General features: G+C 39.4%; 1 protein-coding gene across 2 annotated transcripts in view; it reads left to right on the forward strand.

Moving 5' to 3' along the window:
- The window catches only part of CCDC186 (coiled-coil domain containing 186), a 48,806-nt gene extending 35,075 nt beyond the window's left edge, over positions 1–13,731 (forward strand). For both annotated transcript variants that reach the window (XM_028121782.2, XM_028121783.2), the window contains 6 exons: positions 1,295–1,550; positions 2,626–2,815; positions 3,969–4,049; positions 5,961–6,171; positions 8,663–8,882; positions 9,519–13,731. In XM_028121782.2, the coding sequence (XP_027977583.1) occupies positions 1,295–1,550; positions 2,626–2,815; positions 3,969–4,049; positions 5,961–6,171; positions 8,663–8,882; positions 9,519–9,602 (1,042 nt within the window). In that variant the 3' untranslated portion in view covers positions 9,603–13,731. The remainder of the gene's footprint in view (positions 1–1,294; positions 1,551–2,625; positions 2,816–3,968; positions 4,050–5,960; positions 6,172–8,662; positions 8,883–9,518) is intronic.
- Positions 13,732–27,339: the final 13,608 nt, after the last annotated feature.

Below are 27,339 nucleotides of genomic sequence, written 5' to 3' on the forward strand. Positions count from 1 at the left end.
ACAGGTGTCAAAGGTACCTCAGACTTTTAGACTAAATGTCCCAAACTGATTTGTCCATCCCACCCATAAATATGCTCCTCTGATGTTCCTGAGATGAGTGATGAGTGGAGCATCCACAGGATTTTCCAGCCCAGGAACCTGGGCATCCTTCTTGGTTTCCTTTCCTTCCCCTCATACATCTAACCAGTCACAGAGTATTATTGATGCTCATGCTTCAGTATCTTTCAAGTTCATTTATTTTTCACACCACCACCAGTGATGTCATTGTTCTTTTATCTGGAAAGCTGCCATAGCTTCTAAATGGGTTTTGTTGGTTTTTTTGTTTTATTTTTTGTGGGTTTTTTTTTTTTTTTGGTCTTCCCTTACAGTCCATTTCTTATACTGTAGTTAGCATCGTCTTTTTAAAAAGGAAATCTTAAAACCTTTCAGTGATTTCCCATTGCCTCAAGGACTGCCCAGTAAGTTCAGATGCCACAGCATGGCTTGAAGATCATTAGTGACCTTGCTTCTCCCTCTGTGCTTTCTCTTTTCGCACTCTTGGGTTTCAGCAATAGTTGTTTACAAATGTGGGTTGATTGTCTCCTATGTGCATGCGCTGTATTAAGTGCTGGGGATATAGTGCTGTCCTTATCCTCATCAGTGTTGAACATGTGTTTGTTAGTACCAACAAGAAAGTCATTCTTGTTCCCTTCCCAGATCTAGCACATCCTGTTTCTTCTACCTGGAACATATTTTGTTGTCTCACTCACTCCTACTTTTTCTTCTGATCGGGAAGTAGCAAACTGTGGTCCATGAGCCAAGTCCAGCCCACTGCCTTTTTTGGTAAATAATTTTTTCTTGGAACACAGCTACTCTCATTCCTTCATGAATTATCCATGGCTGCTTTCACACTGCAGCGGCAGGGTTGAACACTTCCCACAAAGACCATATGCCGGAGAAACTTAAATTAAGTTTGGGCCTTTTACAGAAGTTTGCTAGCCCCTACTGTATTAGTTTAAACACCACTTATACTAGGTTAGGCAACCCACTGTGTGCTTTTCATCATCAAAAATATTTTATCACACATGTAATTTCCTTACTTAATGGAAATTTTTGAAAGGGCCCATGTCAGTCTTTCTTGTACTCATAGGTCTTAGTTCCTAGCATATATTAGGTAGTCCTACAAATCCAAATAAATAATTTGGATGAATGAATAAAAGTACACTTATGAAGTATTTTATTTGAAGAAAATCCCAAACCATTAATGTAATGTCTTTTAGTAGTTTTTTTCTTAAGTATAAACTTTGTTTTTTAGAGGTAAACAAGAAGTTGAAAATTTGAAGGAAGAAGTGGAAAGTCTTAATTCTTTGATTCATGACCTACAAAAAGACATCGAAGGCAGTAGGAAAAGAGAATCTGAGTTACTACTATTTACAGAAAAGCTCACTAGTAAGAATGCGCAACTCCAATCTGAATCCAATTCTTTGCAGTCACAATTTGATAAACTTTCCTGTAGTGAAAGTCAGTTACAAAGCCAATGTGAACAAATGAAACAGACAAATACTAATTTGGTAAGTATACATTTACATTTAACTTTTTTTTTAAGATTTTATTTATTTATTCATGAGAGACAGAGAGAGAGAGAGAGAGGCAGAGGGAGAAGCAGGATCCCCTCTGAGCAGGGAGCCCGATGCGGGACCTGATCCCAGGACCCTGGGATCATGACCTGAGCTGAAGGCAGACGCTTAACCATCTGAGCCACCCAGGTGCCCTACATTTAACTTTTAAAGTGACATACAAGAAGCACAAATTAAATTTTCCTGTTAGCATAAACCTACTGGTAGTTAAAGTGGGCTCTTTTTTTTATTGGCCTGATTTTCTGGTAATTTCAAATGCTGTGAGAAGTGTCAGTTTTTCCTTCTAACTTGTTTAAAGTGTCCTTTTTCCTTCCTATTTATATCATTTATAATAAAATACCTTCCTAAAGTGTTTATGAAAAAGTATTTCACTTTTGAAAATAAGAAAACCATGGTTTTTGTCATTAGGAACTGGAATTACCACGTATATGTGTGTGTGTGTGTATATATATGTATTTTTTTTTTAAGATTTATTTATTTTGGGGGGGAGGGGCAGATGGAGAGGGAGAGAGAGAATCTCAAGCAGACTTCCTGCTGAGTATGGAGCCTGACACGGGGCTCAATCTCATGACCCCAAAATCATGACCTGAGCCAAAATCAAGAGTTAGACATTCAACTGACTGAGCCACCTAGGCACCCTTGGAATTACTATATATTTTTTAAAGTATTTCAAATCTCTAGATTTTTATAGTTTAAAAATGGTTTAATATTTCTAAGTGATCAGAGTGTCTTCAGGTTACTCAAAAATAATTTGAGATGTTAGTCCAAAATAACCAGAGACCTCTGACGTAGACTGTTTTGCATGTATAAAATGGCAAATACATTAATATGCCCCTGCATTCCCACACAAGGAATTTGAGGAGTGCAGGAAACAAAACGTGGTAAGGAGCAATTCTGGAAGAATCTACCATCAAGGACCTTGAATTTTCAGGTTTTAAACTGTGAGCAGTAATGGAAACAAACAGGTGTTAAAATTGGTGTTTTTTGTTTGATCTCATTTAATATTTAGGAAAGTAGATTGTCAAAAGAGGAAGAACTGCGAAAAGAGGAGGTCCAGACTCTGCAAGCGGAACTCACCTGTAGACAAACAGAAGTTAAAGCATTGAGTACCCAGGTCGAAGAACTAAAAGATGAATTAGTAACCCAAAGACGTAAACATGCCTTCAGTGTCAAAGATCTTACCAAACAACTCCAGCAAGGTATAAAATTCTTGCACACTTAGACCTTAATGTTGCATCTTTTAGTCATTAAGGATTTATAGAAAAAAAATATTTTACATCAGGTTCTACCACACTGATTAGTGCTAGATGTTCTCTTTAATGTATTAATGTTTATAAACCAAATCGCTAAACCTCTTGGAGTTCCATGAATAGTCTATAACATCTTCTATGCTAAAGGACATTTATTCACAGAACCCTAAAATGTGAGAGTTGGGAATATACTTGAGGACAGTAGTGTCTAAACTTTTTTGATCACATACTCCAATCAGTAAAAAGTATTTAAGCATTTGTTCTCAGATTTATATATATTTATAAATTTAAAACATGTATCACTACATTAAAAAACATGAAAAATAGAATCTGATTAAAATAAATATAAAAATAAAAATTAAAAACAGTCTTTTCAAAGATCAGATGAAATGTAAGTATAAATGGAAATTCTAATATTTTCTCCGTATATGTGCTATGAGTTTTTTTGTGCAGCATCTAGGGTACCTGCACCCCACTTTGTAGACCTCTCTACCTTAGAGATCATTGAGCCCTAACCCTTCATCTTAGAAGAAACTGAGACCCAGATAGGTTATGAACGACCTGAACACAATGATTAACAGCTGGGACTGGAACCCAGATTTCTTTCATTTAAAAATTTAAACAATTTAAACTGTGCTATGTGCTTGGATACAAAGATGAATAAGATATGTGTTCTGACTTCCTAATCTCTACTATTCTCACTACTTATTGGGTGAAATATAGTATTAAGATAAAAGAGATTTAGCATTTACTTAATATATTCAGATATTTGCTATAAGAATTGTTTGTTTTTAAAGCTATAATTGAAGGGAAATTTCTGGTATTGTAGAGGTCATCTAAATCCATCAGGACTCTGAATGTTAAGTCACTGTGCCTAAGTGATGTCATCATAGTGTTGTTTCTCTGTATTTTGTATTTGACCTGTACATTTCTAGATATCATTTTATATGAGTGACAACTATAGCCCTCCTGTCTAAAGTATGTATTCCACAAATTTCTCTTGTGTTTGTCATTTTTGCCTGAGCGATTTTAGCAATTAAAATCAGAAATAGTGGGGCAAATGGTCATGATAATTGTCACAAGTAATTTCTTTTCCCTGTAGCACGAAGAAAATTAGATCAGGTGGAGAATGGAAGCTATGATAAAGAAGTCAGCAGCATGGGGAGTCGTTCTAGTTCATCAGGTAAAAAAATTTCTGGTTTCAGTTGTTATCTAGTGACTGATTGTAAAAAGAACTAACATTTTTTTGTGTTAAAAAGTGTTGATATTTTTTTTTCCCATTTTGAGTTATAAAAAGTGGTATTATTTCCAATTAAATAATTTCTCATCATTTCCCAGGGTTTCATGTTTGTCATGGGATTCTAGATGATCTGTCTCCCTATCTCCTATTATCTTACCTGCATCTTCTTTATTCCTTGTGACAATTTCCTCTTCCATTTTTAAATTTAGATATATCCATCCATATATAGAGAGATTTGTTATAATATGGTCTCTCTTTGGGCGCCTGGGTGGCTCAGTCGTTAAGCATCTGCCTTCAGCTCAGGTCATGATCCCGGGGTCCTGGGATCGAGCCCCGCATCAGGCTCCCTGCTCGGTGGGAAGCCTGCTTCTCCCTCTCCCACTCCGCCTGCTTGTGTTCCCTCTCACATTGTGTCTCTCTCTGTCAAATAAATAAATAAAATCTTTAAAAAAAAATATGGTCTCTCTTTTTTTTACTTTTATGTTACTTTTAACACCTGAAAACTAATGAAATGATCATTATATTTTAAGATTTTTTATATATACACATATGTTTAAATCTTTTAGCTTTTCCCATGAAATATGCCTGTGGTCTAAAGAGAAAATGAATAGAGTCCATAAAATTATGATTGATATCATCATGGAAATGGTAATTAGCAAAATATCAGTGTATTTGTCATTTTAAAGTGCCAGGAATCATGCCAAGCACTTTAAGCTTATTATTTACTCTGGAGAATAGTTGTGTGAGGTGTTACAATTCGCATTTTAGTGATGAGGAAACGAAGGTTCAGAATGGTTCCATGACTTGCCCCAAATCCACAGTGACAGAACTCTCAGACTCTAGAATGAGTGCATGCCGTGACACTACACACCCTCCCAGGAGTTGCACATCAACTATTACAGTAGTGGGAAGATCACATAGTAGGAAGAACATGGGTTGAAACTACACATAGGTATTTATTTATTTTTTTAAAAGATTTTATTTATTTATTTGACCGAGAGAGACACAGCGAGAGAAGGAACAGAAGCAGGGGGAGCAGGAGAGGGAGAAGCAGGCTCCCCGCGGAGCAGGGAGCCCGATGCGGGGCTCGATCCCAGGACCCTGGGATCACGACCTGAGCCGAAGGCAGACGCTTAACGACAGCCACCCAGGTGCCCCTACACATAGGTATTTAGAACCCAGGTCTGTCATTTATTAGTGCGTGACCTTGGATAGGGTATATTACTGTCTTAAATCTACAAAATGGAGTTGAAAAAAGACTTATGTTTGTAGGGTAGAGAGGATCAGAAATTTTTCTCCACTGATGTTAATAAAAGTAATAGCTAATATTTACTGAGTGCTTACTTATATGCACTTCACATATATTAACTCATTTAAATGAGGATAACAGTCCTATGAGGTGAATACTAATCTGCCCATTTTAAGATGAAGTGACCAAGGCACAGAATTAAGTAACTTATCCAGCATCACGCAGCTAGAAAGTGGCGGAGTAGGACTCGATCCTCGGGGGGCGGGCCTCAGAGCTGAGCCCACTCTGTGGGCTGTCTGCTCTGGCTCTGGCTCTGGCTCTCAGTTTCATTTCAGACTTGTTATTCTGACTTTTTCTTGAGTTTCTTGTTTCTCTATTGCTGCTTCCTCACCCGGTTCCTGAGAGACATAATAGGCCCTTTGGCACTTAGGTCATTCATGTATTCCGAAATAAGAACTCAGGCCAGGTATGCCTTGTATTCTGTGCCCGACTCTGTTAGAGCGAATATTTGCAAATTATACTAGAAGAAATAATATGTGACATTAGCAGATGACTCTAGACTGAATACAGTACCTAAACTGATTTTTTTTTTTTTTGGTCTTCAGGGTCCCTCAATGCTCGAAGCAGTGCAGAAGATCGATCTCCAGAAAATACCGGGTCGTCAGGAGCTGTGGATAACTTTCCAGAAGTGGACAAGGCCATGTTGATTGAGAGGATCGTAAGGCTGCAAAAAGCACATGCCCGGAAAAATGAAAAGATAGAATTTATGGAAGATCATATCAAACAGTTAGTGGAAGAAATTAGGAAAAAAACAAAGTATGTATTATATAACACAATCTGTGTTTGAAATATCATTACTTATATGGTAAAGTTACTGTTTTCAAAATCATATCAAGAGCCAATCTTTCAAAAAATAATTCTTTTTTTTTTTTTTTAAAGATTTTATTTATTTGACAGTGAGAGAGGAACACAAACAGGGGGAGTGGGAGAGGGAGAAGCAGGCTTCCCGCAGGGCTCCATCCCAGGACCCTGGGGTCATGACCTGAGCCGAAGGCAGACGCTTAATGACTGAGCCACCCAGGCGCCCCTCAAAAAATAATTCTTAATTGTAGTTGTTCAGTTCCCAGTCTTTTATTGATCACTTACTATGTTCTAGGTTTTGGGAATACAGAGATGAAAGAAAACAGGTCTTTAAGGTGATCTAGAATTCAATAGATCTTAATTTTTTTAGGATACTAAAATAATGTTGGGTTTAATAAAAGCACTCTGTTAGCTTTTGATTTTCATGACTGTGGCTCTAAGAGAGATATGGGGTTGTGGATTATCTTTCCTGTTGGGTAGGATATAGTGGGTAATTTATTGGGCACCTGCCAAGTACAAGATTCTGTGCCTATGACTTTAAACTTTCATTGATTTCTTAAAACGGACAAATAAATTAACTGGTGGTGTTCAGGTCAAATCACTAAATGTTCCAGAGTCACCACTAATCCAGTAAGTGACAGACCAAGAGCTGGGGATCTGGGCCCCCTGGGACTAGGTCAGTGTGACCTAAAGTCAAAAACTGGCTTCTCGAGCTCCCAGTAGCTGGGCACCAGGGGCCTTGAGCTAAGAACTGGCCTTTTGAACGGTGACCTTGGGGGCCTCAGGGCATCCTGGCCCCTGAGCAGGGGGTACTGGCTTTCCGTGAGGTGGGCGGGATGCCTGGTCAGCACAGCCTGAAATCTGCCGTGCAGTGTGTTCCATACACGTTTAATTTGCACTAATATTCTTTGCTTTGGTACTCTGAAACCTTACTTTTTCTCAGTCACGTTTATGAGACGTATTTTCATGCACTTTTGTTTTCTATTTTGTCCCCCTGCTAACTGGCCTCTGGCATGGTTGTTTTTTTTTTTTTTTTTCATCTCACCTGCGGGTTCTCCATCCTGACCCTGTAGCCTGTGATCTTTCCTCTTCATCCCTCCAGTGGCTTGTTCTCCCCTCCCGGGAGCTGGGCTCTCTGGGGCTTGGGCCTTCCTTCCTCACCTGGTAAAAAGGAAAAAAAAATTGCTGTGCAAAATTCCTCTTACAAATACCATATTCTTTTAAGATGTATTTTTTTATATATTGCAACTTTTTACCCATGACTTTTTAATTTTTATTTTGAAATAATTTTAGGCTTAGAGAAAAGTTGGCCCATGACTTTTAAAAGAAAAAGAAGGGGTGCCTGGGTGGCTCAGTTGGTTAAGTCTGACTCTTGATTTCAGCTCAGGTCGTAATCTCAGTGTCTCGAGATTGAGCCCTGTGCCGCCACCTCCCCCCACCCCCGGTCCCCTGCTCACACATACATTCACGTACACGTGCTCTGTCTCTAAAATCTTTTTTTTTTTTTAAGATTTTATTTATTTATTTGACAGAGACACAGAGAGGGAACACAAACAGGGGGAGTGGGAGAGGGAGAAGCAGGCTTCCCGCAGAGCAGGGAGCCCGATGTGGGGCCTGATCCCAGAACTTCGGGATCATGACCCCAGCCAAAGGCAGACGCTTAATGACCAAGCCACCCAGGCACCCTTAAATAAATAAATCTTTTAAAAAAAATGAATAAAGTTCTAAGTTTAATAACAAGAAAATAGAAAATATTAACTGAAATGGCGTAATAAATTGCTCAAAAATATTTTGATTAGGGGCACCTGGGTGGCTCAGTAGGTTGGGTGTCTGCCTTCAGGTAGGGTCATGTTCCTGGGGTTCTGAGATCGAGCCCCACATCGGGCTTTCTGCTCAGCGGGGAGCCTGCTTCTCCCTCTCCCTCTGTCTGCAGCTCCCTCTGCTTATGCTCTGTCTCTGTCAAATAAATAAATAAACTCTTTTAAAAAATTTAAAATATTTTGATTAAAGTAATAAGGAAAGAAATAGAAAAACAATGTTTATACATCTTTAATGTAAATACCATATTAAACAAAAATGGGATTAAGACATCTGGGGGCACCTAGGTGGCTCAGTCAGGTAAGCATCTGCTTTCAGCTCAGGTCATGATCCCAGAGTTCTGGGATTGAGCCCCAAGTCCGGCTTCCTGCACACTGGGGAGTCTGCGCTGCTTCCTCTCCCTCTGCCCCTCCCCCCTGCTTGTAGGTGCACACGCTCTCTCAAAATCTTTAAAAAAAAAAAGATACCATGTGAATAAGAAAATTTATTTTCTAACATTACTGTTATTAACCTAATAGGTACTTGTTTTATGCTAATCATCTTCATGCTTATGATTAGTTGACTCTTGTAAATTTTAATGTTTTTAATTCTGCAAGTATATAACTGACAGTGTCATTTTATTTTGCAGAATAATTCAGAGTTACATTTTACGGGAAGAATCAGGCACACTTTCTTCAGAGGCATCTGATTTTAACAAAGTCCATTTAAGTAGACGGGGCGGCATTATGGCATCTTTATATACATCCCATCCAGCTGATAGTGGATTAACATTGGACCTCTCTTTGGAGATCAACAGAAAATTACAGGCTGTTTTGGAGGATACATTACTAAAAAATATTACTTTGAAGGTATCTGTGTTTCTCATTTACTTACAGCCAGTAAGTAAGCATGGCATAATGGTGCCTCTTTCATAGTGTGAGCTAGCCTGTAAATGGACTAGTTCTGTAATGCAAGGTAGCCATTTTACCTGGAGATAAAATTTTTGTGTTTTTCTTGAAAAATAAAATTTTTTAAGCTAGGAAGGAAAGGAAGAAAGAGCAAAAAATCAGCTTAGCTATTGTACAGACAGTTTATTTTGCAGTGGGTGGCCTTTGACCTGTATAATTAGTTATAATCAATCGCTGAGACTCTATTTTAAGTTTAAGGCATTCATTTTCTAATGTATTTTCCAGCTTTACTTTTGCAGCTTTTACCCGACCCAGCTATTCTATTTGTGCTATGTTTGGGCCTTGAGAGTTAGTAAATAAAGTTGTAAATCTAGTAATAAATCTATGCACTAAAATTTGCTGTAGCTTCAGTAAAGATTCTGCAATGTACAGGACTTACTTACTGAAAACTGCTGTGCACCTGGTTTATGCCACAGAGCACTGAAGACTAATCCTCACCCTTTCAGTGTCAAAATTTAAGCAAAAATAGTTCAAACTGAATCTATATACTTATGATAATGGTTCTGTTTTCTTTCCCCCTTTTTCTTACTGGTAAAGGAAAATCTACAAACACTTGGAACAGAAATAGAACGTCTTATTAAACACCAGCATGAACTAGAACAGAGGACGAAGAAAACCTAACACATAGCTCTTGGTCACTAAACACAAAAGCCACATAAGGAGCAGGTGCCACTGCCCAGTATTGTTGGAAAATTTTCCCTGCTTTGTGTGTCAGCCAGTAAAAAATTGTTTTGCTTCATCTGTATAAAAAAGTATCCTTTTACAATACAAATGCATTGCTGTGTATACTGTAAGAGAATGAGCTTTGATGAAATTTGTATTTGTATAGTGACAGCCTGTCACTGAATCAGAACAACTGAAATTGCTAATAGTCCTATGAAGTGCTGAACATTTTTGCAAGGGCTTTTGAAAACCCCTTCTCCATATTTCTTCCTTTGAAACTATATTATGTCAAAAATGATTCAGCTTTTTAAAATTATGCATGAAAGGACACGTGTTAATCATTCAGTAATATGCTATTTCTCCAACATGAAGAAAACTAAAGTGATTAAAATTTTGTTTGACATTCCAGTATAACATTTGACTGTATTTTAGGGATGCCAGTGAGTCCTTAAATCTTTTAATTTTAATGGAAGCTAATAGGAAAGCCAGCGCTTGGTAGCTAGCAGTTATCAGACATTGCATGCCTCTGTCAGGTTTCTTTATCTGTGCTAGGTACGTTTTTTCAGATTCAAATTGTTTGAGTTAAGGTTGAGTTTTTTTATTTTTCAGTTACACAAAATATGATTTTAAATAACATGCTCACTTAGATTTGTGGACTTCAGTTGTATTTTAAAATGTGAAATAGATTAGTCATTAGAGCAGAGAGATGAATAATGAATTCTTTGAAACTGGAATACTTTAGTTTTACTAACATGAAATGTAAAGATAAATGTTTAAGATATTTATGAAGAACCATTTCCCAAGAGGATCCAGCATATGGCTCTGTTAACCATTTCATTTGGTACCATTCCTTACCATTATATAATTATATATTCCAGTGGAGTGATCTTATAGTCCCCAATGTGATGTGTTTCAATATATTTATTTAAAATACAAAATAATTACATCTCTGTAACCAAAGGAATTTTAGAGCCAAATTTGTGTATCCTGATGGATTTTTACAATATTTATTTAAGATGTGCACTTAAATGTTGCCAGTCATAGTATCAGTATTTCTACATCATTGAATTTTGTTCCTTCCTCTTGTAATTTGTAACTTATTATCATTTCTGAGTGTGGCTTTTCACATTTCATTATATTCGGATCATCTCTGTAATAGGTTACCTTGGATAATACGCAGATGTTGCCACAAGTGTCACTTTTGTTTTAGATTTTTGCATCCTTTTTTCTCTCCTTAAGAGAAGTAAGCTTTGGGATGATGAATTAACCTTTAAGGAATTGTATGGCTCTAAAAGTTGGGCTCATGGTGGCAATATCCCTTTAATGTGTTTTAACGTTTTTTTTAATCAACATTGTTTAAAAAGATCATTTACTGCATTTTTACTAAGGATTTAATGCAGCATCTTATTTTTTCTGTAAATCAAGTTATATCTTGCCATCCAAAAACAAAATCTTTTCAAAATGGAAATATAAGTCCAAAAACACCTTTTTAAAATAGCTATAACAAGTGTTAGTCGTACCATAATGTGTCTTGTTCTTTTTACCAATAATAATTTATCAAAATAAAGTAAGAGGGAGTAAGTGCAAACAAATCTGAATTATTTTCCCATTTTTCTAGACATACTATTGATATTCCTAAAGACTCCTTAGAGTAGCCAACATAACTAAATTTCATGACTTCTTCTGTAATGGAGATTCATACACTACAATATTTGTTTTTTCTTCCAAGACACAAAATGTGTGAATGGAGACCAAGTAGTGATCAGATCTATAGTGTTCTATGTCTATACACTTTCTAAAAATATATACATTTTATTGCATACAAAAGTGAAACGTTCCAATATTAACATGTGTGCCACACCATTCATTTGGAGAACTCAAATGGTGACACTACTTTAGAGGAAGGCTGTTTATTATAAACAACATTCTGACTTATTTTTCAAGCTATGGAAAATTTTTGAAGAAAATGCTTTTATTTTCCTTTTGTTCTTCAGTTTCTACTGTATCTTCTTGTGTATGGATTAGACCTGAGCAAAGTAATGTGCAAAGATGTGCATATGTCAGATCTTTATACCAATCACAAAAAGCTGCTAATGTAAGGATTTAGAGGGTCTTCTACTCTTAATATATTGAATGTATGGAGAGAAGAATGGGTGTCTAGAAAAGGAAAATGGTCTGGATAAACCTGAGATCTGGGGCAAAATTTATATGTTCATTATTAGTTATACACATCAAAGGCTGTTTTGGCTACTTAGCACTGTTTTGGTTTCTTTGAGCAGGAAATTATTTTTTTGTGTGTGTACATCTGCATATGCTTTTCTAGGTTTTAATTTTGAAGTGAATTCTTACTGTGACTCCCTTTTTTCCCAAACCACTTCAAACTTTAGCCTGCTCAGTGTTAAGGATTGAGAATAGTGGGTTTGAGCAAAGAAATGGGTTTGAACTTTGGTGTTGTGTGTGGTTTTTTTTTTTTTTTTTTAACTTTCTATCTTCATCACCATTTAAAGTGATTTATCTTGAATTAAATTTTATCAGGCTACCAGCATGTTAGTATTCACACATGTATTGAAAACCTGCTATTGCCAGGCAGCATCTGGGGTATTGTGGTTTTATTGGCGAACAAATCAGACAGGGCTCTTGCTGTCCTCATGGCACTGTGGTCTAGTTACAATGGTGGGAGGCGGTAGGAGCCACTCTTTTTGAGCCCCTGCCGCAGAAGGAAGGAGGTTAATCGACTTGTGCATATAGTGGCCCAGAAATCTCACTGTGGCATGAAGCTTTGGGAAATGAATCCTTGCTCTGGGGTATGCTGAGAGCAGATGGTCTCACGATGGTCTGTGCATTCTCTTAACTGTCACAGTTTGATGTTTAATTATTCTTGAAGAAAAAAAAAATCAAAGACCGTAAAAAGATACTTGATTTTTGCCCTTTTAGTAAATTGTTAATGCCTACTTGATGCTCACAAAGAGGAATCTAATCATGTTTTCATGTATATTCCTAAACTTTGTTTTACCAGCATATTATTTTCTAAAGATTTTTTGCATATAAATTTAAACCAAGATTTACTGGTAGAAAGAAACCAAAACATTAAAAACCATTAATATTGTAAATGCTACTGTGGTGAAAATATTTTTATCAGTCATGTTGCTACTCAGTATGGTTAGTTTGCCTTATGAGTGTTGACTCTAGTAGCCTGTTTTTCAATATCCTTTTTTTAAAACAAAACAATCTTTTTTTGACACTAAGATTGTTAATTTTTAACACCAGTTGGTGGCACTAGAAACCTGAAATTTTTCAAGGCTCTGAACAAGAGAAAATAATTGAAAAAGTATCCAAACATGAAGAATTTTCAGGAGGATAAATGAAAAATATAATTGTATATTAAAGATGTATTTTCTGGGATGGATTCCTTTTTTAAAATGCATATGGCTGTCCATTTTGACTACAATGATGAAACTTGTTTATCTTCCAAAAGTTCATATATATATATATATACGTGTGCATTGTACAGATAATCTTTAATTTGATTACACTGTTCATTTTGTAAATATGTTTCTGTATAAAATGAAGCTTTTCAAGAGAATTCTATGTATATATTGTACTTATTAAATAGGTAATGCCTGTTTACTAAGTTGTATTTTAGTAGCATCTCTGATTATTTATTTACATACACGACTTGCTAGACAGATTGATTCTCCAGACTGTTGGCAAGGCTGCTTCAGATTGCTTGGATTTTCTTTTTAAATCACACTAGGGATTTTTGCTTTCCACAATTATCTTTATTATACCAATTATTAGAAGTCACTGAACAATAGTAAACAGATTAAATTGAATGCCAGGTTCTATTTCAAATTTGTGTTTTAATTGGTAACAAAATTTGACCTTTTACAAAAGGCAGATTTTCACATGCCTGTTTTCACATGGACATTTTCACATGCCTGTGTGAAAATTTCTCATTGAACTTGATAAGCCAGTAATATATTCATGTTTTCCACAAATCCATGTACTCACTTGCCCAAATTACCTAGCCTTAATAATAAGGATCTAATATGTTCAATAAAAACCTATCGAAATGGCATTAATTTCATGAAGTTAACGTGTGTGTAGTTATTTCACATCATGCCGTGTTGTTTTCCATTTCTCTCAAGTTCTAGCACACTTAAATTATGCCACATACCTTCATGACTTCACTACTGGAAAGAATCCCCTAAAATCAGGATCCTTGGAATAAGAGTAGAATTAAAAGAATAGAGGAAGCTTATGTGACGTCCTCAATAGTCTGCTTTCTGGTAGCCTACGGATTTGTCTGCAAGGAAAGGAATGTAGGCAGGAAGAGAGTGAGTGAAGGAAAGGGATACTGGCTGTGGTGGGTATTTTTTTTATTTTATTTTTTATTTTGGCTTGTAGTTCTTAACTGGTCAGTGGACCCTCAGGCATGAGATTGGAAAGACCATTCCGCTGAATTTATATCCATGTCTGTTTTGTTCTTAATAACTGCTCCAGTCAATGAATGTAGAATGAGGACACACTTCATTAGGACTAGAAGCTTAAGAGGATACCTGTGTCTGACGAGGACCAATGAGGTTTTAATGATTGAGAACAATGTGACCAGACTTGGCGTTCCTGCCTCTGTAGAGATGCCCTGTTAATTCCTACATTATATGTAAGAGACTTGATTCTTGGTGGTTGTTTTTTTTTAAACATGCATTTAAGAAGTATGCTATTTCTGAGGAATTTTCAGCCTTGTTTTACTTTTTGATTGCCCGAAGGTCACGCTGTTTGCCAGATGGGCTATCTCCCCTCCTAACTGCACTCCCAAAAAAAGAGATAGGATGTTATATTCCAGAGAGGAATCTCTACCATTAATACATTGCAGGAATAGTTCAATTGTCCATTTAGGATCCACTGAAATAAAAAACATTATTGACAGTCAACTGCTAGTTGCATTAACGTGGGGAATATATTAAATACACGAGTGGTTTTCTACACAATTTCACCCTATAGTCTTTGTTTTTAATAAATAAAGGCCCAAGGGCGGTAAGTAGTGTGTTTGTGTGTATTTTCAGCACCCTCCGACTTTGCTGGTCCCAGGAAATACCAGTTAAACTTGCCACACTACCTGTCATTTCTTGGGTTCTTTTTATAAGCTCTGACTAGGTGAGTCACCTGGAAATGCCCATCACCCTGGCTGCCCTTGCTGCAGGTTTGAGCTGTTTCTGCCCTCCCCATGGGGGAAACACTCTCAGTGTCTGTTCTTCCACCAGAGCCCCCTTAGATCCCATCTCCCCACAAACCAGGTCCCCAGGAGCCTGTGCCAATCAATGGAGGGTGCTGTTGGATTTTGTGTATTGTTATTGTGTGAATTTAGGACAAGATTGGAGGGAGACCCTGCTGAGACAGGCCAGAAAGACTCTGTTTCTGGCATCCTGATTGGAATTCAGAACTCACTTTGCCGTAGAAATATTTTAGGGGCGCCTGGATGGCTCAGCTGGGAAAGTGCCTGACTTGATTTTGGCTCAGATCATGATCTCAGGGTCGTGAAATCAAGCTCCATGTCAGGCTCTGCGCTGGGCATGGAGCCTGCTTGGGATTCTCTCTCGCCCTCTGTGCCTCCCTGCTCACACATGCTCTCTCTCTCTCAAAAAAAAAAAAAACAAAAAAACCAAAAAAAAAACATTTAAATAATACTTTATTCAAAACTTATGGATAAAAGGGGCTTTGAGTGCTTGCCTGAAATGTTTCTTACCTTCTTTCTCTACTTTTATGAGGTTCAGTGTCTTCTAAGCTCCAAGGCACCAACTTTCAAAAAAACGTTGAAGTAGAAGCCTGGAAGCCGGGCTCTGTGGTGGGATGATGTTCCCCATGCTCAAGCTGCCGGTGCCTCCTGAGAAACTGGATGATCCAGTCTCACAAGTTGTTCTGACGTCATAGCGGCTACTGGTATCTCTCGTGTGCCCAAGCTGTCAAGCCCAAATGCCACCGATGGATTTTATTATTTTTTTAAGACTTTATTTTTTTTAAAGATAGTTACTTATTTTTTTTTAAGATTTTATTTATCCATTTGGCAGAGACAGCAAGAGCAGTAACATGAGCAGGGGGAGTGGCAGAGGGAGAAGCAGGCTTCCCGCTGAGCAGGGAGCCTGATGTGGGGCTTGATCCCAGGACCCTGGGATCATGACCTGAGCCGAAGGCAGACGCTTAACGACTGAGCCACCCAGACGCCCCCAGAAGACACCCTTGTTGAGGTTCTGCGGTGCTTTCAAAGCAGTCTAGATAGCTCGAATACTCCCGAAGCAGATGACTTGTGTTTTGGTAGAACAGGCTGTTTGCGGACCCTAAGACTAGGCCATGATGCTCAGCAAGACACACAGGTAAACTCTTTTTTTTTTTTTCCATCCTTTCCTAAATGTTCTGCCTCCCTTTGAATTAATTGAATATTTTATATGATACAATTATATCACTACAGTTGGCTTCTGAGTTACGCCTCATTTTAAAATGTTTTCGTTGCTGCCTTAGGGCTTACAAAATATCTTTAAAATATGAATTGGTTTGTGTATTTGTGAGTCCTCATTGTGCAGGGGCCGTGCTAATCATCTGTGATGGACCCCTTATTTACCACTGCTGAAGGGAACCCCTTTTCTGTTTCTTCTGCCTGCTTGAGACGTAGGCGATGAGCAGGAAAGACTGGTAGGCCTTTCAGAAGCACAGATCCCAGAGATGAAAAAGTGCTCCAAGACAGAACATCCAGTCCCAGAGTGACCAGATTTTCAGGTTCCACAGACTAGTAAAATTTCAAAAACAAAATTCTGAGCTGATTGACTTTTATTTTGCCAAGTAGGGATCAAAAAGAATGAGCACTTATCAGCATAATATCATAAAAGACAAGATGCTTTATCACTAAAAAAAGTGGTTGAAAAGTTCAAACTTTTAAACTGAATGAGTGTAGCTCTGAAACACTGCCTATGTTTTTCTCAGCTCACTGTAGCCTGGGTTGCAAACCACCCACCCGGTGCAACCCCTCATAAGAAAATCAGGAAAAAGGCCTTCGGGTGGAAAGTGATTGACCTGAGGTCACACGTTAATAAGCCTCTTTCTTGCAGTTCCAGACTCTGCTGCCCCTGATGGTGCCTAAAACACGGTGAATTTAATCTGCACACCCTCCTGGTTCTGTACATCCTTGAAACCAAATGCATTCAGGAAGTTCTGAGGTGGAAGATGTGTGGATTATTGATTTATTGCCTCTCAGATCCCAATGCATTCTTTAATACCTGCTCTGTGATAAACAAGAGAATTCCTGTAACCATTTCTCCTTTTAAATGAGCGTGGTGTCAAGCTTCCTCAGTAGAGGACAATGGAGGCACATTACAGGAAGAAGAGGCTTCTGGAAGTTTCAGGCAGGGGCTGAGTTTCAGACTTGGGAGGACGGCCGGTGGAGACTGCCCCAGCCATCCCTCTGCAACCTTGTAGCACTTGGTGATAACCTTTCTGTGGCCTTCTTGACATGGAAACTAAAGCCCCCGCATGGCTACACACAGTTACTTGTCCAGAGAGTCACAGTCACACGCAGCATAGCCACTGCACGTCCACACCACTGGTTGCTGGCTGTCTGTTTCCCTGCCAGCACTTCGGAGGGTAGCCTATCTACTGCTTGCCCGGCGACTCCGGACCAGCTCCAGCCTGGCCAAACCAGTGAACATCTCTGCTACCCGGTGGGCTGAACCACATGTTTCCCAGCAAGGTCTGAACCCCTTCCAGGTTTGTGCTTCCTCAAGTACTCTCCCTGAGCCCTAGTGTACCACCTAGAATTTTCTTATATTTACTCTTTTATCATAGGTAATAATTCTTCGTATTAAACTCTGGCTGAACCTACTGTGTTGTTTCTCTCTCCTGACTGGACCCAGACTGAAGGTGAGAGTGAAGTACGTTGGACAACCTCCTGAAAAGGCACAAAGACAAGAGGTTGACTTTGATACTCAGAAGCTTAATGTTTAACAAAGATATCATTGCTTCTCATTCTGTCATCTAACAATATATACAGTATCATTATTTATGAGCAAAGCACCATGGGAGTGTAAGTACCCTGCTTGGAACAAGGTGGCAAGTGACCAGCGTCTAAGCACAGAGGGTGGTGGGAGAGGACCAGCTTCGTGCTGGAGGAGACAGCATCATCTGAGAAGGGCCTTCATGGATAGGTCGCAACATATGGAAGGAAAACTAGGGAATCCAGACGGAAGAAGGCACCATGCCTTTTTGCTCAGGGCATGCTAGGTGTCTCAGAGGTGGGAACAGAAAATGTGTAGAAGGAATAGCTAGTGGTTCTGTTTGACTAGAACTTAATCTGGATTATGTGCTTGGCACAGCAAGATGGAGTCAATTTTGCATGGCCAACCTTTATCATCCTCAACATTTATCAAGCAATGATGAGACGCATAGGAATGGAAGGGACCTCAGGAAGTTATCTAATAGCAGCCAGGCTGTGAACGGCCTTGAATGCCACACACAATAAACTGAGTGATTGAGTTTGCCAGAAAAGTTGCTTTAATGGAAGGCCACAGGTTGGGGTCCCATCCACACTAGTATATTAACTAATCATTATATTAACAACAACAACAACAAAAACCTCTTTTATTGAGGCATAGTAATAATACTTTCAGAAAAGTGCACATATCCTAAGTATACAGGTTAAGACATTGCTAGAAACCAAACACAGCTGTGTAACCAACACCCAGTGCTTGCTCGGTCCCGACTGGATCCTGACTGATTCACCCCAAACCCCTCCTCCTGCTCCCAGTCATGACCCATCCTGGAAGGATCACAGTCCTAACTTCTAATAGCATCGATTTATTTTACCTCACTTTTCGGGCCTTTGTATGGATGCACTCGTACAGGAGGTATTCTTGGAGTCAACATTTTGTTTAAAGGATCATCCGTGTTGCTGGGTATTGTTGTAGGTCATTTATTCCCTTTGTTGTATAGTATTTTATTGTGTGGTTATATCACAATTTATCCAGTCTAGTATCGATGAGCTTTGGGGGAGTTTCCAGTCTGGGGCTCCTAGGAACCAAGCTGCGATGATATGCTTGTACATGTCTGTGGCAAAGCAAACGGATGAATATTTAGTGCACATATGCCCGGCACTAGAATACTTAAGTCACAAGATACACACAGGTCTATTTTTAGTAGATACTACCCAAATTTCCCAATGTGGTTGTATGATTTGTACACCCACTAGCTGTGCATAAGAGTCCCAGTTGCTCTATATCCTAGCAAACATTTATTTTGCACAGACATTGGTTTTTTTAAAGATTTATTTGAGACAGAGAGCGAGCATGAGTGGGGGGAGGGGCAGAGGGAGACGGAGATCCCTGCTGAGCAGGGAGCCCGACTCGGGGCTCGATCCCAGGACCCTGAGATCATGACCTGAGCCTAAGGCAGACGCTTAACCGACTGAGCCACCCAGGGGCTCCAAGCACAGACATTATTTTTAAAAGGGGACACTGAAATGTGTGGACTAATCAGAGGAGATGACCCAGCAGAGGAAGACTTTGAAAACCATGTTCTTAAGAAATGATTGAAAAGAATAAGGTCTTTTTTTAACCCTGAAAAGGGAGGATTCAGGGGAGATAAGAGCACTGTGTCTGGCAGAGAGGGATTAGATTGGTCTCTGGGGCTCCAACGAAAAGCAGCCATCCCTCCAGGACTTATGGCGAAGGTAGGGCAGGACTTAATCCCAGGTTGGCCTGTCTTCAATAACCCTATCCTTTTTATTTTTACGCTCATATCAGTTTTATTTTTTAGACAACTGGAGATATCAACATATAAAAATTGTATATATTTAAGGTGTACAATTTGATATATGTATACGATGTGAAAAGATCAGCACAATCAAGCTTAATTACTTATCCATCACCTGTACATTGTTGCCATTGTGTGTGTGTGTGTATGTGTGTGTGTGTGTGTGTGTGTGAAGATTTAATCTGAGATCTAGCCTCTTAGCAAGTTGCAAGTGTACAACAGAGTATTGTTAACTATCGGCCCTCTGCTGTACATGGCTATTGCGTCATCAGAACTCATTCATTCTGCATAACTGAAACCTTTGACCAACATCTCCTCCCTTCCTCCTCCCCACCTGCCCCTGGCAACCATCACTCTCCTCTCTGCTTCTACGAGTTTGACTATTTGACATTCCACATGTAAGTGGAATCATGCAGTATTTGTCTTTCTATGTCTGGCTTATTTCATTTAGCATAATGTCCTCCAGCTTCATCTAATTTTGACATAAATGGGAGGATTTCCTTCTTTTTTAAGGCTGAATAATATTCCACTGAATTTTACGTTTTCTTTATTCATCTGTACATCAATGGATAGTTAGATTATTTCCATACCTCGGCTTTGTGAATAATGTGTCAGTGAACATGGGATCTCGATTATATTTTCCTTGGGAAATATATATCCAGAAGTGAGATTGCTGGATCATATGGTTGTTCTATTTTTAACTTTTTGAGGAACATCCATAGTGTTTTCCATATTGACTGTACCAATGTACATTCCCACCAACAGTGCACCAGGGTTCCCTTTTATCCACATCCTTACCAACACTTATTTTTTGTCTTTCTGATAAAAGCCATTCTGATGGGTGTGAGGTGATATCTCATTGTGGTTTTGATTTACATTTCCCTGATGTTTAGTGATGTTGAGCACCTTTTCATGTCTCTATTAGCTATTTGTATGCCTTCACAAAGCCCAAGTTCTTTCAACATGGCTGGTTTCTAAAAGTCTGAAGGAGGTCTCTAATATCAAGTATATGTTTTAGCTAATAAAAATTTAGATTGGGAAAATAAACTTGTATATCATCATAAATTACTTTGCTGGAAACTGGCAGTATTAGGAAGACAGTGTGGCATCCGTGCAAGACTCTGGAGTCCATTCATTTATTTCCTCATGCAACAAATATTTCTCAAGGGCCTACCAAATGCCCGGTACTGATCTAGACCGGTGCAGTGAAAGAACAGGCTTTTTTTGCCAATGGGTACAGCTTACAATCTAGTGGAGGGTGGGAGTAGGAAGAAAGAAAATAAGAAATAAATAAGAAAACAGATGATTTCCAACTGTGCAAAACCTTTGCAATCAGATATATGTGGGTTCAAATTCTTCGAATTGTGACTTTGGACTTTGGACCTACAGCAACCCTAAGCCAGTTTTCATATCTGTAAAAACACCTATAACATATGTTTGCTGTGCGGATGAAAGGAGTTTATTATATAAAGCATATGGCATGGGGCCTGCTAGAATGAGTAAGCACGCAGTAAGTTGTTGTAACTATGAAATAAGTAATCAGTTACACATTTCTTCCCATATACCCGTAGAAATCTATATACCTCTTGTTTTTCAAACTTCATTTCAATTTCTAAGATCTGATTATTCGGCCCTAAAGAGAGGAAGTATTGGCTACATTAGCTACTATGTATAAATCACCTATAATAGTGCTTGGCAGATATTAAGTACTTTATGTGTTTATCAAATGAATACACGTATGTATGAATGAGTGAGTAAATTCTACTCTGGATCTAGTTCAGGGAATCTTCTTCATATCAGGGGATCCTTGATGTAATTTTTCATCTCTTTTCACAACAACCTTATATTTCCAACCTTACATAATCATGCCCACTGCACTTCAATTCATTCAACAAATATTTACCGAATGTGTCTTGCACTGTTCTAGATACTGGGAATACCAACAGTGGACATTTTTAGTAAAGATTAAAACACTAGCATGAAGCAATAAATTCAGGCTAAGTGTAATTTCAAAGTAATTTGAGAAATTATTTCAAAATACTTTACCCCAAAGAGAGGAATCTGTTTTTTCTTAGTTGGAAACTGGTTGTTACCCAATGTCAAATGGAGTACTTGCTTGAGCTGCTTTCAGTTACTGAGCCGGCGTACCAAGAATAAGGTAACACACAAGATGACACTAAGGTGACTTGGATCTAGACTGCGGGGACCAAGGGAAAACTAAAAGACCTAACAGGGCCGGGTTAGGAAATCCGGCCTCTGACACCACTCGGAGCATCCTTCCACTTCACTGCTTTTTTAAGGACCACACGGGGAAAGGACCAGAGTCTGGGTAAATCTAGGAAGCATGTGAGCCTAATGGAAAAGTGTTGTGAGAAATTATGGTGCTTAGCAAGGGTGGTGTCTCCAAGAAATGGCCTAATGTCAGACAGAACAGGGCATGTTGAGAAGACATGGATCAGGCAGATCAAACTAAGCCAATTCTACGGGCACCTTACATACCCCAGGGCGCATGCGCTACCCTAAAAGATTCATGCGAGATCAGAGCTTCGGAGGTATGGATCGTGGCCTTGAACAGGTCAATTTTAGTTTTTTGTTTGTTTGTTTTTATAGAGAGAGAGCACGTGTGAGAGGGGGTGGGGGGCAGAGGGAGAGGGAGAGAGAGAATCCCAAACAGTCTCCGGCGCCAGCCGGACACGGGGCTCGGGCTCACAACCCGGAGATCAAATCAGGAGTCCGACACTCAACTGACTGAACCACCCAGGTGCCCTGAACAGGTCAATTTTAATAAAATCAATAAATATGACAACACTAGCCTTCGAACACCCTCGACAATGGACTAGGAGCAATTTCACACCTATCTTTTCTGATGGTTTACACAAGGGCAGCGGCAAATGCCTCCCCTCCAATGTGCTAATTCATTGCTGTATTAATGAAAATAGCACATACTCCTCTAAATCAGTTACTGTTTTAGATAACATGTTTGTTAACTTATTTAATTCATGCAAAAAAACCCTATTTTATTTATTTATTCATGAGAGACACACACACAGAGAGAGAGAGAGAGAGAGAGAGAGAGAGGCAGAGGGAAGGGCAGACTCCCAAGGAGCAGGGAGCCGGATGCGGGACTCAATCCCAGGACTCTGGGATCATGACCTGAGCCGAAGGCAGACGCTTAACCATCTGAGCCACCCAGGTGCCCCACAAAAAACCTATTTTAGAGATGAACAAGCTAAGTAAGTTTAAGTAACGTGCTCGAGGTCACTGAGCTAGCAAGTGGCAGAGTCAGAATTTGCACCCAGGCCACCTGACTAGAGTGTATGCTCTCAGCCAGGACACCAAATCCCCTCATCATCAGGATCCTCAGTTCTAATACTGTCAGGGCACAAAAAAGCACGCACAACCACCAGTTGTCGAGTAAGTGAATGAATGATAAATTATTCAGTGTTCTCTTAACTACTATTTGTCTAAGCAGTTTGAAGACCAACTACACAATGCCAAAGAAAAAATAACACAGGCACATAAACAATATCACAATAAATCTCTGTACTGGTCACATTTTCTCTGGGTAGTTCAGATTAAGTTGCGCAGCCTAAGGTACAATTTACTCTGCAGGTGATTGAAAAAGGATATACCACATCTGGATTATTATAATATACAAAAATGGCATGTATTTCTTGCCGATGTATTAGAGTCTCTAGGAAAGCTTTCCACTCCTTGCCAGTTTCTTAGCTAGAAGGATATGGAAGTAGACATTGGCTTCCACAAAGACAAAGACCTGTCCTGGTAGTGGACTGCCTTTTGATATTTGGCCACATTTTAACTGAAAGGAAGTGAGCTTTGTCATCACATTTTAATACATAGTAGAAAACAACATTGTCTGAGGATGGCTTCAAGTTATACTTTTAAGTTATATATTCTACTTATAAATATATTTTTATATTTGAAAAATTTTTGTTTCCCCTACCAAAAAACTCCCTTGGAAGAAATTTTGCTAAAAATCCAATGACACAGAAAAGATTTTTGTGTTAACTACTTTGGTTGATTGATTTGCCAACACCCATTATACAAGCTCTCTGAGCTTTAATGTTCATTGGGTAGGACGGGAGTATGGTTTATCATTTCTAAATTCCATTACATATTGTAAAATAAAAATATTGCCCAGATAGACTCAAGATTTCAAGGCCAAGTACAGTTACTGACCAATTGACATTTCTTATTCTAAACCAATTAATGGACATGGATCAAATATCTCTTGTAAATGATGCACAGAAGGTACAAAAAATATTCAAGTAGAGATCTATAGATTAATCATATGAATGTGACAAATTACTGCCTGGTACCTAATCATTAAAGAGGAAAATTGAAAAAAAAAAACTTTAAATAACCTCAAATGATGGATGTACAAGTTTTTCTGGAGTATGTTCCCCTTAATTTTATTAATTTTGACCATTCTCATTACTTTATCCTCAGCAAGCGTACTTTCCCTAAATGCAAATGAATTTCAGATGATTTAAGGAGCACCCTGAGATGACAAGAACATCTAACAGAATTAGCGACACTTAGCATTAAAACCTTGGGTGGCTTTAAAAAATTGGAAAGCACAAAACTGAATGATTTTGTTTATGTCAAACCATTAAAAAACCATTAAAAAACTATGTGCACTTGAAAATGTGTAAATTGAAGTATTATTATTATTTTTTAAAGATTTTATTTATTTGACAGAGAGAGAGACACAGCGAGAGAGGGAACACAAGCAGGGGGAGTGGGAGAGGGAGAAGCGGGCCTCCTGTGGAGCAGGGAGCCAGATGTGGGGCTCGGTCCCAGGACCCTGGGATCATGACCTGAGCCGAAGGCAGACGCTTAACGACTGAGCCACCCAGGCGCCCCAATTGAAGTATTATTTTTATGCTGTCACATTTTGCTTAAAGTTTTGAGTTTTGATGTTTATTTGTGTTTTTGTTTTTGTTTTTTTATTTTATTTAGTTTTGTCAAAAGAATGCGTTTTAATAATCAGTGAAGTTAGGTTCCTAATTTGTTCGCTTGCATACAAGGGGCTCAGTGTTCAACTTCAGATCAAATGAGATGGGCTCGTTGTCAGGTCCTTACACTGTTTCCCACTGACAAGTTCTTCCCCTGGAATGGTTCTGGCAAATTGTAAGCCAGACTTGCTTGTCAGAAATGTGCAACAAGTCTTTCCATGTGTTGTTTATTCCCAGGCTACTGATTTTGTGCTAGGAAGTCCTTGACATCACGTGATAGGCAATGCAAATAGGACAGCCATCTCCTGGACTAAAGCTGGTGTTCTTATGGTCCAAGACCTTATATTTGTGGGTAGTGACACCCTTGGACAAACAAATTGATCAGCCTGAAAAATTAAATAAAAGAAGTTTTGCACCATCAAAAACTCCAACAGCAGGGATCTAATATGAACTTGAAGGAAGCTGTGGTGAAATGGGTAAGAGAGTGTACACTCTGGAATCAGACCACCTGGGTTTGGTCTCTTGATCTAACTGCCTCAGTTTCCTCATATGCAAAATGATGACGGGAGAGAGATTGTGGTGTTGTCATGAGATTCAAATGAGATAATGAGCATAGGGTGCGCCATGCACTGTCACAGAGAGTGAGCACTGAACAAATGTTAGCTGTTGTAACGTGGAGAATTCAGAACATCGGCATTGAACATGGTTCTTCCAAACTTGGAAACAACGCAAGGTCATAGGCAGTAGGCGAAAGGCTGCAATCATGCAAATGGCATGATGTAATTAAAGACATGGCCTTATCTTTAATAAAAGAATTCCCAAAAAAGTACAAATCGTAAAGGCATAGTCACAGAGTTATTGTAGAACTCCTTGCGTCTAGGGATAAAGATAACAAGGATGTGTGTGTGTGTGTGTGTGTGTGTGTGTGTGTGTGTGTGTGTGTGCAGTCTTTGTGCTGTGGATCACGTTATCATGAAAGAACGAGCTGTTACCCACCACAAGATACCAGGCACAGTATCCTTGGTGAAGTGGTTTGGGCTCATCACCCAACACACCAGCACAGACCCAGAGTCCAGTCTCATTGATCTTCTGTCTGATGGGCCTCACCAGGTATTTTTTGAAATTGTTTATTTGAAAAAATAAAGATAATTCATCAAAGCCTTGCAGATTAGTCCTCATAGAAGCTCCTAGACAGTTCTGTGGGACTTAAGTTTATGCTCTAAATGCCACTAGGTGGCAGAGGAATGTTATGAAACCCCTAATCACCTCAGCAGTTTGGTGCACCCCCCTTTCCTTCTCACCACTGGGAGGGTGGCCCGTGTGCAGGATCCTGAGAGAACTTTCCTGGAACGTGAACTTTTAGTCCTTGCCCTTCCACATACTCAGCCTCCAGAAGAGTCTGTGGCTCTGGACGACAGGCACTAGAGTCATCTAGCAGATCAGGATTGTAATTCTACTGTTGCCCAAAGCCCTAAACCAAAAATATCAAAGGCTTTCCAACCTTTGAAAACTTTATCTTCAAGTCTGGACATTGGGAAGAAAGGGCAACATTCTTGCAGGCACGTTGCAGGACACTTGTTAACAAGGACGTGCCCAGCCCACTGGGACACCGTTTTTCCTCCTTACATCAGGCAGATCCACTTCTCAAACCGCCCCCTCCCCCACTCTATTTCTATCTAAATCTTTAACTTTTTAACCTCAGAAATCATTCTTTTGGGATATTGAGCATCGTTCCTAGTGCTCCAAAATTTGGGAGGCCCGTTTGGACTAAACTTGGGTGATTTAATCAATCGGTCTTATTTTTCATTTTTTAAAGGATAAGGTCCTGAGTCTGAGCTGGAAGGCGTTCTTTTTATTCCTGGGGTCTAGCTGAGCTGTACTGTATCTGGAGAAAGTTCAGGATGGGTTCGATCAAGCAGCCCTTATAAGCGGAGAGGAAATCTCCTTCTGGAAAAAGAGCTACTGTAATGTCATGTCACCACCACATGAAGCAGAAATCCAGCAGGTTTTGCTTTTTGATTTGGAATAATATTATATTCAGTGTAATTTGCTAATAATAACAGTACTTTCCCTCTATTATTTATAACCATCTGATTAATTGTTCTAATTTCTGGAGAGAAACCAAAGAGCTAACTGAGGCCCTTGGTTTAAGAATCAAGTCTTCCCCCTCTCTTTCCACATGGCAGATCCTGACTAGAGACTGGAGCAGGGCCAGCTGAGGTGACAGCAGGGCATGTGGCCTGAAAAGGATTCATGTAAAGAGGCATGATCAGGACCTCACTGTCTCAAAGGACACCTTATCGAGGTGGGAAGGAGTTGAGTTCAGAGGTGGCAACGAAGAGTGCGTCCTCCCGCAGGACCCCCTTCCTCCCACCTCTGTCTGAAGCCCTCTGTGGGTGTCAGATCTGTCAGGGCCTTCTCCAGACACAGGCATGTTCTCTTACTGATGAGCCGCTAACCTCTGATGTTAGCTGAGATGCTGGTAAAGCGTTTTCTGTCCATCCAGCCCCTTCTGCAAGTGATTACCTCAGTGGCCATGCGCTCCCTCTGTGAGTGGAGCTTTCCAGCAAAGGATCTGTTTCTTGGCTTTGGGGAGAAAGTGGGAGAGAAAAATCCAGCTTTCCAATCAGGACAAATCAAATTCAGGGGCTTCCAAATTAAGTCCACATACATTTCCTTCTTTATTTCTTCTTCTTATTTTTAAATTTAAATTCTATTACCCAACATATTGAACACTCATTTCCTTCTTTAAAGAACCCTCTGCCCTGGTAAGCCGGGAGCTGGGTGCTGGGCTCCTCCTGCTTCCCATAAGGGGTGACTGGAAACAGCCACCCATGCAGCAAAGCAGCCCAGCCGCCCACTGTCAAGGGCGGCGGGGGCGGGAAGCGCAGGCTGGAGAGCTGGAATGTAGGGGAACAGCC

Source organism: Eumetopias jubatus, unplaced genomic scaffold (genome assembly GCF_037043125.1).
Source record: "Eumetopias jubatus isolate StellerSeaLion01/CBP00866 unplaced genomic scaffold, mEumJub1_p1.0 scaffold_17, whole genome shotgun sequence".
NCBI lineage: Eukaryota > Metazoa > Chordata > Mammalia > Carnivora > Otariidae > Eumetopias > Eumetopias jubatus.